Source organism: Chlorocebus sabaeus, chromosome 1 (genome assembly GCF_047675955.1).
Source record: "Chlorocebus sabaeus isolate Y175 chromosome 1, mChlSab1.0.hap1, whole genome shotgun sequence".
In the NCBI taxonomy this organism is placed as follows: Eukaryota; Metazoa; Chordata; class Mammalia; order Primates; family Cercopithecidae; genus Chlorocebus; species Chlorocebus sabaeus.
This window is the reverse complement of record NC_132904.1, coordinates 98,733,409-98,744,046: the sequence shown is the minus strand read 5'-3', so window position 1 is coordinate 98,744,046 and position 10,638 is coordinate 98,733,409. Positions and strand designations below refer to the sequence as shown.

Genomic DNA, 10,638 nt, shown 5'->3' with positions numbered 1-10,638 from the left:
ATACATTTATTAATCTGATCACTTTTCCAGCTAACTCATGACCTTATAATTCTATCCAGGGTCAATTTTCAGCATAGAAGAAGGAGCAAGTCTTATAAGTAAGAACAATCTTGAAGGCAATATTTTAATCTAGTCGTTAATGTGTTCATTACAAATGAGAACTACAAACTAGAATTTACTTCCAAAACTAAGGTAAACTTCCAAAGCTAAATGAAGGTAAACCACTATAAAGCTTATTTCTGTCATGCACATTATGAACCTACTCAGTGATTTCCAACAGAGACTTAAAAATTAGTCCAAGGGAGTCAATTAGTCCAAGGGAGTCCAAGGGTTAAAATAAAGCCATTTCTGGTTTGCTGCTTTCCAATTCATCAGATAATATCTATCGTATGTCCAGAGGGCATGGAGCACTCCCCTAGAACTATCCATAGTAATAACTCTTTCTAGAACACTAAACTACTTCAAACATCTGCAGACTGCCCCAACCAGATTTAAACTACCAGTGAAATATAAACTACTAGTCACGTATTCTAAATGCATACAAAGCGCTACCATTTTAAAAATTAACTGGAAAGTAGGGAAACCTAAAAAAAGGATACATTCCACTACCACACTATTATAAATGTTACGTTTGGGTGTGTGTATGTATATAAAAGAGAGAGCAGATAATCAAGATTTAAATAAGGTGGTAAAAAAAACAGGAAATGAAGATTTTACCAAAACAACTATAATAACCGTCCCAAGCTACAACTATGAACAGATTCACTAATATGGTCATTTGCCTAGGTTCCGACAAAACCAACCAATCAAGACCCCCCACCGCCCCGCCAAAAAAAAACCCAACAGAACAAAATGCACACCCACAAAATTATCCACCAAAATCTATACTAGAGTATGTGGCAATAATTAATATATTTCTATGGAAATTTTCTCATGCCTTATAAGCTCCTAAAATAAAATCAAGGTCACTATGTGACTAACGATAGCACTAGGAGGAAAGGAAAATACTGAAAGTAAAACAGTCTTCAGCCTTGGTTTCAGCTATCTCTTCAAATCAGCATTAAGTATTTAATATCAGACAGAACATTTTTGGCTTGTCAGACCAGTAAATCATGTTTTTCCACTGGCCAAAGGCAGCTGAAGAAACAACCGGTGAGCAAACTAAATGCTGTGACATAAAGCATCTGACTTCTGAGTATTTAGTTAAAATGACTGGTGAACATTTAACTGGGCAAAAGGAATGGCATCCATCATCCAAACAGGCTCACTTCCCCCAGCCCCCAAAATGAACAGTAGTTATAATAGCAAAAGAAACAAAAAGTTTTTTTCTTTTTTTTGATTCTTTAGAGCCAACTGTGAAAGAGGTCAGCAATATATTAACAGCAGCAATGGACAAGGAAGAGCAAAATAGAGGATTAAAGTATCTTGCTGGACGTTTGTTCATCTTTTTCTGTATTAGCCAGAAAACTGCAACTGGCTTATGGAAATTTCAGGTGCGTATGTCTCCTTAGATCCTTCACAGATTTAGAATTCAGTCTGCCTGAGGGCTCTATAACCATGTAAGAAAGCTTTCTTTATCTAGCTTGGTGGCAGCCAAAACAGACTCCATGTCATTAAGGATGTCAGAACTCAAAGCTTCCTGCAGACTTGGCATCAACTCCTCTCCTTCTATGTTCATTCCATCTCCTTCCAGTGTTCCAAGGTCCACATTTGTCCCAGGAATGGCTTCAAGGTAGTCTGGGAAACGGTTCTGCTGTGAGGGCAGGGTGCTTTGGTTGATAGTATCACCTAGTGGAAACACACACAGAGAGATAACAAAGTCCTTTTTGAAAAGCTAACATCAGGGCTGTATCATATGAGCATACAGAAATGCACAGGAAAAGAAAAGTGCTCCTGACTGACCTAAACTGATACCTAGAATTTATATCAGGGTCAAACAACTCACAGATAACAAAATAACAATGCCGAGTTTACTTTTGCTTCAACATTTGTTCAGATATCCAATAACAGCTCGATTGCTATTATGTGCTGAGCACTAAAGGGAGTCATTAAAAAAATAAAAAAGTCCTTGAAAAATTATATGTAGCATGGGGAGAAAGAACAAGAACACAACACAACAGCATCACTACCCTGTCTTCCAGATAAGCACCACCATAATAAGACTAAACATAAAAACGAGTGGTATAGAACTTCCTTGGTCTTAAAAACACTTTGGGAAACATTAAAATAAAAGGACTGCATGAATACTTTATTCCACCCTTATGCACCTTCACAACAGCAAAACAAGCTTCCCAGAGGGCTTTGAAGAAATATATCTTCTTAGCCTTGCTTCTAGGTTTCCCAAACTTACTCGGCCACAGAGCCTTTTTGCATATGACAACATTAACATTCCTCAGAGCTTCAATAGGACATACTTTCAGAAAAACGAATATAAATCATTAAGTGCTATAGGGATCTAGAGAAGAGAGAAATACAGATTAGAGAAGTAAAAGTGCTGTGTGTGAAATGGGTTTGAAGTGGCTCCTAAGGATGATTTAAAATCTAGGTAAGCAGAGAGGAGGCGGTAGTGCGGATTCTAGAAAGCATCAAAGCCAGGAGCTGGATGAGTACAGGCACAAAAGCCTTGCTAAACACTTTCAGAAGAGAAGCAGTTAGCAAAAGAGTTGGTAGCTAAAGAACAGCTTCATTTCCCTGCCAATTCATGCAGTCTGGCAGTTGTCAAGTTTAAGGAAATGGTTGCCAGGTAAGCCACAGGAGAAATGCTTCCTTAATTACCCCTGTGAGGCAGGTATTTCTTAGCTCCTGCAAGACCCCTGTAACTATTCCTTTTTTTTTTTTGAGACAGAGTCTTGCTCTGTCACCCAGGTTGGAGTGCAGTGGTGTGATCTCGGCTCACTGCAACCTCCGCCTCCTGGGTTCAAATGATTCTCCTGCCTCAGTCTCTTGAGTAGCTGGGATTACAGGCACACACCACCACACATGGCTAATTTATGTATTTTTAGTAGAGACAGGGTTTTACCATGTTGGCCAGACTGGTCTTGAACTCCTGACCTCAGGTGATCTGGCCACCTCGGCCTCCCAAAGTGCTGGGATTACAGGTGTAAGCCACCACACCTGGCCTTCTGCAACTATTCTAATAAAGTAAGTGGGCCCCACCTCCTAGTCTTTCCCATCTGGTTTCCTGAGCCCCGTAACACCTAAGGTGGACCAAAAACTCTTAGAGAAAAGATGAAAACAAACACTGAATCACATGTAGACATTTCTCAAAATTAAGGACACAAATCTATAATAAGGAGAGAGATGTTCTAACAGGCACTTCAGTTTGTCTTGCCAATTAAGATCAACATGCTAACGTAAGTCATGCTGCCAGAGTTTTATTCAAATAGAGCTAATATATCCAATTTATGATTTTTTTTTTTTTTTTTGAGAACGGGTCTCATTCTGTCACCCAAACTGGAGTGTAGTGGTGTGATCACCAGGGCTCAATCCATCCTCCCACCTCAGCCTCCTGAGTAGCTGGGACCATAGGCACGTACCACAACACCTGGCTTATTTTTGTATTTTTTTGTAGAGATTGGGTTTCATCATGTTGCCCAGACTGGTCTTGAACTCCTGGGCTCAAGAAATACGCCTACTTTGGCCTCCCAAAATGCTGAGGTTACAGGCATGAGTTACTGCACTCGGCCAATTCATGATACATATTTTTTTAAACTAGGAAAATACCAGTTACAAATCACCATATAGAGACAAAGCAGGCTCAATTTAATTCAAATTTACAGGATTTTAATTGGTTTTCTTCTGAATAATCTTTGCTTACAATACCTTATTAGACCTGGTGATAACATATCCGACTGTAAGTCAGGTTACTAAGAAGAATAAAGAATACCAACCTGTATCCATCTCATCAACGCTGTTCAGGAAGTCATCTGGGGTGCGAGGGACACTGTAGCTGCTCATGCTTAGTCCACTGTCTGTACTCTCATCTCGAGAGTGATAGGTGCCACTACAAGAACATGACAGTTAAAGACCAACACAAAAAATTTTAAAAATCAATTCAAGGTAAAAATAAACACCTGCTGAGTACCAACATAATTCTCAAAGAGGATTAGTGAAAATTCCTGCTCTGCAATGTCTGAAACAAGCCCCTCCCTCAGGGCCGTAGACAGGGCTTATGCTATGAAGTGAAATAGACAAGTTAATCCTAATTGAAGCTAGCAGCCCTAAAGAGCCAAGATTTCTCCTAAGGTTCTGTGCTTGGTGACAATAAGGGACAAAAAAAGGTACCCCCAGTTAGTTTTCCTGGCTGGCAGACAATTCTCTGCATGAGTATCCTCCTCTCTGTAATACCATTTGAATCTGGAGGTGGGGAGGTACCCACACAACTTACTTGTCCCAAGGTCTCAATTCTCCAGGTGGTGGTGGCACAGACAGAGAGGTCAAAACACAACCTCCAGGTGGGCGAGGAGACAGGTCTGCACTAGATTCAAGTTAAATTCCTAGCTCTTGTGCAGAGAACATAAGCCAAGGAAAAATCAACCCCAAATAAACCACCAGAATTCCTTTTAGGACAGAGCCAAAATAGATGAGTCACTGCTGATAAGATAAGAATACTCATGGCTTGATCTCCTTGCTTCTGTGTTTGGGCGGGGGAGGAAAAAGCCTCAAACACTTCAGTAGGAAAGGAAACGGGAGATCATATAGCTCCAGTTAAAGAAAAGAGCAAAACAAAAACTGCAAGGCACATCCCTTGAAAACAAAATGACCCGACATAGATTTTCACTTTAGACTAAGTAAGGTTTCCCAGATTTACATTCAAATATGGTAAATATCCATTACTCTGATAAATAGAACACTCTCCTAAGCTGGTAGCATCTAGACATCAGCGGGCATTCACTGAGTTCTACTAACTCTAGAAAATTCTCAGTTCTACTAACTTTAGAAAATCTTGGAGGAAAGCATAAAATCAAGGCAGCTGTTATTCTTCAATGGTCTGTGTACATATGTGAACTTTAACTTTCTCTAGAGCTTGTACATTTAATAAGCAGCTATTTAACTTATATAAAAGTTAAAAAATAAAAACAAGTTTAACAATTGCTCCAGGCTACAAGCTCAGTCAGTACCCCAACTGCCTTCCCTAAATGATGCAATGCGTTTGCCTTGTTCTCTCTCCCCCCTCATTCTATATACTGCAATCACTGGTTTACTCTAATGCTTCTGCCAGATTTTGCCAAAGCTCAAAAGCTTCACACAGATCCAAGAAAACACATATTTGCCTCTGAGACCCTTGATATACAATGCAGCCACGGATGAGAAGGCCTCAGGATTTGGCTTGTTTGTATTTTGCCTGCCCTGATCTGGGACAAGAGCCTGGTCCTAGTCATCACTCTATTCGGCTGCTAAGCATGGGACACACATCAGACATTTTAGTCTATTACTGAATAGCTGAACTTACAGAGTTGTGCAGAGTTCATTCCAAACCACAGGGGAAGCACATGGGCATTCCTGAGGACAGAGTTTACAGGGCCATTTTCCCGGCGAGGAACTGCTCCCTGCAGAACCTCACCTCCTACAGGCCCCACTCATTCAATAAACATTCACTGAGCATCTGCTACTACATGACAGGCATTAGACTAGGCTTTGAGGATAACGAGGTTAACCACCACCACCACCTACAAACAATGTTTTGTGAGAGACTCACAACTTCAAGGAGGGAAATGAACAAATATACTACTGAATCATATACAGGGGTTATATGAACTATGTAAGCACAGTACTTTCAGAACAAACAGGGAGCTTGAAAGTAAAGGGTAAAGGTTTCATGGAGGGGGACATCTGAGTGAGCTTTGAGAGATCTCAAAAGTAAAAGGGAGATAAGGGAAGTTTGCGTTACTACTAAGAGTCAATGCCACGGCAAGTTGGGGGAAAAGGTATTTAGAGCTTAAGGAATATATATAAATCAAATAGTAAACAAGAGAAAAACCATCAAGAGGTTTTTTTTGTTTGTCTTTTTGTTTTTGAGACGTAGTTTCACTCTTGTTGCCCAGGTTGGAGTGCAATGGCATGATCTTGGCTCACCGCAACCTCCGCCTCCTGAGTTCAAGCGATTCTCCTGCCTCAGCCTCCTGAGTAGCTGGGATGATAGGCATGCGTGACCATGCCCAGCTAATTTTGTATTTTTAGTAAAGACGGGTTTCACCATGTTGGTCAGGCTGGTCTCGAACTCCTTACCCTAGGTGGTGGTCCACCCACCTCGGCCTCCCAAAGCGCTGGGATTACAGGCGTGAGCCACCATAGCCAAGAGTTTTTTTTTTTTTAAAGAACAAAAAAAAGTCAAAGTCAGATGTATGTTGTTATTAGAAACTGGGGGTACTGCAGATAATGCATATATAATTCTGCCCTTAGATTAGTAACATTGATTATCTGCCACTCTGATCTTCCCAGAAAATAGAATCTCAAATTGTAGCCCAGCTCTCATCAAAAGTTTTAAGAAAAAAAACTTCATAAGTGACTGTCAGAAGGATATGCAGCCTATCCATTTTTAAAATGGTCTAATTTTTATCCCTGGGATTAATATAGGTCCTTCAATAAGACAGGAGATGAAATTTTACATGGAGATGAAATTTTCCTTGTTGGAAATAAAGTTTTGAGGCTATGCCTCTCTTAATTAGCCTCAGTTTAAGTCTAGAACTATAATCTTATATAAATACACTTACTTTTAGACAGAACTGTCAGAAGAGTAAATACAAACTTAAAATACATTTTAGGTGGCCTTCAAAATCAAACCTTCCAACTAGGCCACCAGCACTAACCTTAAAAACTGAGTAAATGGTGAATTCTATTTCACTAAATATTTTTAGCAGAGTAAGATATTTTCTCTTGGAATTACTAAGTTTCCAATTTAACTGGTGAGAACTGAAAAGGCGATGTAATAGTTTTCCTAGTGCAAAATACTTTTAGGTGTTTAAGAAAGTGTGTTATTTAAATCGATTAGAAAAGGAATCCAAAGCGCAAAGTATTCTCATATTTTAAAAAGTTTGAAACTCCACAGATATTTTACAACCTAGAAGAATTAATTTTAGTTAAATCTTAATCTTAAATGACTTCCTAGAAAAGAGTATGACCTGTTTGAGCTTACAGACTTCAAAATGGCAGTTTATATAATATTGCAATCTGTCTGAAACCCAGGATTTGTGGTAACTCACTAAGAAGCATCCCTAAGCTATGTTATTTTCAAATACTGCCGTTAATCTTAGTGCATTTTTGAAAGAGGCACAACCTTACACTTTATCTCCTTGGACTACAGCCCGTAAGAACATGAGGCCTTACAGTGCTGCTGGGTAAAACATTTTAGGTTGAATAGCTATGTGGAAAATTCCTTCCAGTGATCCTTACAATGCAATCCTAAATAGGTTTAACATGCAATTCATTTGCTTTCACAGAAAGGCATTCACATGTTCCTTCATGATTCTGTAATTTTAAGTAACTGTTAGTCAACAGTATAGGCAGAAGCAAACACGTTGTGACTTTGAATAAGTATCCCTTGTACAAGTCTGAACAGCTCACTTCCTCTCACAGGAGACAACTTTTAATCTTCAACTCTGCATGTACTTGCCATTTACAGAGAGATTCATTTACAGCTATGGTTTTTGGCCCACACAGATGTTCCAAATAACTATTAAAAGCACTAAGCAGAATGATTTTAAAGCAATGATCCTTTTCAGACATTCATCAGTAGCAACTTTCACTAACCTGTTAAGGAAAGGATCTGAACTATTGGTCGTCATTGTTCTCAATTCCTGAGACATCCCGGGAGAAGACACTGGATTTTGAGTCCCACCATCCTGCTCCAGTGTTGGTAACTGGCTACGCAGTGCTAATTCCTAATTAAAAATAAAGCAAAGCCAAAGAGAATCAATCTACTGATAACATATTTAATGTTAGGTTTAAAGAAATAAAACATTCATCAGAGTAACCGTGCAGACAGATTAAAAACAGATTAAAAACATCTAGTTTAAAGTTAATATATTCCCCAATCAAAATGACCTAATTCTTCTATCCATTTCAAATGACTAAAAATTAAGTTACATATATTTAAAGTCTGTCTAGTTATATTAATCCCCCCACTCCCCCATATACATTTTGCTACTTTGTTTTCATTTTGTTACTTTCCTTACTGTGGCAGACACTCCCAAATTCTCCTTTGGGTTATTATAGAATGGCAAGTCTAGCCTTTAAAATGTAATACTTAAAGTTTGTTTTTACTCACCAACTCTCATATGGTTTTGTGTTTGGAACCCACAGGAAAAAAAAAAAAAAAAAAAAAAGTAGGAAGAATAGCATCTGATGATTTTACTATAAGACACCAATCCTTCCCCAATCCCCAACACTATTTCACACTTTGCTATTAAATGTCTCATTCTGACTTCAGGTTTTTCTATCCTGAGCTGGATAGAATATGTTCTATTCTCTAGCAGGGAGAGAAGAGGAAAATGAAAAAAAGACATCAGAAGTAAAAACACAAGCCCAAGGCTTCTCCACCACAAACATAGTATTTAAAATGGGGTAAAATGTCTTCAGGGACATCCAACAATTTCTCAGCAGGATTCTCCCTGGAAGCCAGAGCAAAGGCCGTGGGCTGCTACTCTGATGGTTCCAGAAGGCCTGCCTTCATGGGTTTCCAAACTTCCCAGGTTTCAGCCTGCATTTGCCTAGGACCTCAAAAACGGTTCATCTCACTGTGACCCATCCCTAGCACCTTCATTACTACTCTGTCTTTTTTCTCTATCTGTTCACTGTTTCTTAACCTCCTAAGAATTTTCACTGTGCTTCTCCACCTATCGTAAACATCATCTTTACTTAGACCATCAGCTTCCTTTCCCTCTACTTTTTGGGTTTGATTTGGAATACATACAGTTTCTTATCACAAAGGATACTGGCCTAACTCCCTCATCCTTCCACACAGCTTTCTGAGTCAAGTCTGCTCACTGAGGCACAGCCCCACCATCTCCAGCCCTCACCTCCACAATAGCCATGGGGTCCTGAAGTATGGAAAGCTTCTCCTAGCTCTACGCTGCCACTGCTCAGCTACAATTCTCCTGCATGCAAATACCACTTATTTTTCTTTAGGTTTATGCCTTCTGGATATACCATCCTTTAAACCAGAGTTGCTTAACCAGCGGACCATGACAGAATTCAGTCTCTGAAGTGGGGTAAAATTGGATGGGGTTAAAAAAAAAATTATACATTAATTTTCGCTAACTTTATCAACATTTTCTCCAATGTAGTATGCACCATTAGTATTCACTGTACCTAACTTTTCACCAATAGAACATACAGATGTTTTCGTATCACATCGTAGTTGCTGCAAATATTTTAAAATACCATTTATGATCAGTGCTATTTCAATGTTACAGTGGTTATGTTATAAGATGTGCTTCTAGATTTTTTTTTTCCAATCTTTTTGAGCCAGGGTCTCACTCTGTCACCCAGTCTGGAATGCAGTGGTGCAATCATAGCTCGCTGCAGCCTTGACCTTCCAGACTCAAGTAATCCTCCTGCCTCAGCCTCATGAGTAGCTACAGCCACAGGGGCACACCACCATACCAAGCTAATTTTTTTGTATTTTTGTAGAGACAGAGTTTTGCCTTGTTGCCCAGCTGGTCTCAACCTCCCAGGCTCAGATGATCTACCCACTTCAGCTGCCCAAAGTGCTGGGATTACAAGTGTAAGTAAGCCACTGCACCTAGCTTTAGATCTTGTTATTTATACATTAAAAAGAAGCACACTGTATCACAAATTTCTATTTAATATTTTGTCAACAGTATCAATAAAATTCCTTTTCTTTTCAATCCTATACATTAAAAAAAAAATCCCCAATGTCCTGAGAGGGGACCTAGGGTCTTGGCCAAATGCCAAAATTGTTTGCCCATATTCCCTGCAAGGCAAACAGCTTCCTGCACTCAAATGTACTGATCTCTTCGTTACTCCATCTTATATACGGGAGAATTCTGGAGCCTGGTCAAAGTCTCTTGCCACTCCAAGTATTCTCCATGCCTCTTAACATGCTTCAGTATTAAATGGACAATTCACTTAACCCGACAGCTTCCTGAACCTTCTGAATTCCAGTGACCATCATCTCCACCCCACTCAATCACCCATTGCACAGCCACCAAGATCCTGTTATTTGAAACCAAACCAATTCTAAAATCTTAAGTCATGTTTTGAGACGACGATCAGCGTTTCACTTCATTCCAACTGCATTTATCACATGGGAATTATGACATCCACACATAAAACCTATATAATAACCCAGTGTTGAAATGCCGGGATCGCCTTTACACTGAAATGATACTGACTACTTCATCACTGTATTTCAATCATTAAGTCTGTCAGTCATACTCTGGAACTGGCTTAGAAACTTCTCTCCCAAAAATCTTACATGCACTTATCCTACTTTCTCACCACATTTTTTCTAACCAGTTCCTGCATAAACTCATGTCCACTCTACCAGCCCTCCAGCCTCAGAGACTCCAGACCCATCTCTCCTTACTATTCTAGTTTATTAGCTCTCTTTTGGTATCCTATTTTTTTTTCCTCCTTCCCTACAAGCTTGAATTCAGGACTGATCATTCAAAACAG

The 10,638-nt window shown here is 39.4% G+C and overlaps 1 protein-coding gene across 12 annotated transcripts in view; it reads right to left on the bottom strand.

Moving 5' to 3' along the window:
• Nucleotides 1–1,022: 1,022 nt before the first annotated feature.
• The window catches only part of YAP1 (Yes1 associated transcriptional regulator), a 122,339-nt gene continuing 112,723 nt past the window's right edge, over nucleotides 1,023–10,638 (bottom strand). For 11 of the 12 annotated variants that reach the window (XM_008020639.3, XM_008020644.3, XM_008020642.3 and 8 more), the window contains 3 exons: nucleotides 7,750–7,880; nucleotides 3,891–4,003; nucleotides 1,131–1,788 (listed from right to left, as the gene is read on the bottom strand). In XM_008020639.3, coding sequence (XP_008018830.1) covers nucleotides 1,550–1,788; nucleotides 3,891–4,003; nucleotides 7,750–7,880 — 483 coding nt within the window. In that variant the 3' untranslated portion in view covers nucleotides 1,131–1,549. Of the gene's footprint in view, nucleotides 1,789–3,890; nucleotides 4,004–7,749; nucleotides 7,881–10,638 lie in introns of all 12 variants that reach the window. The other variant, XM_008020647.3, reaches the window with a different exon arrangement.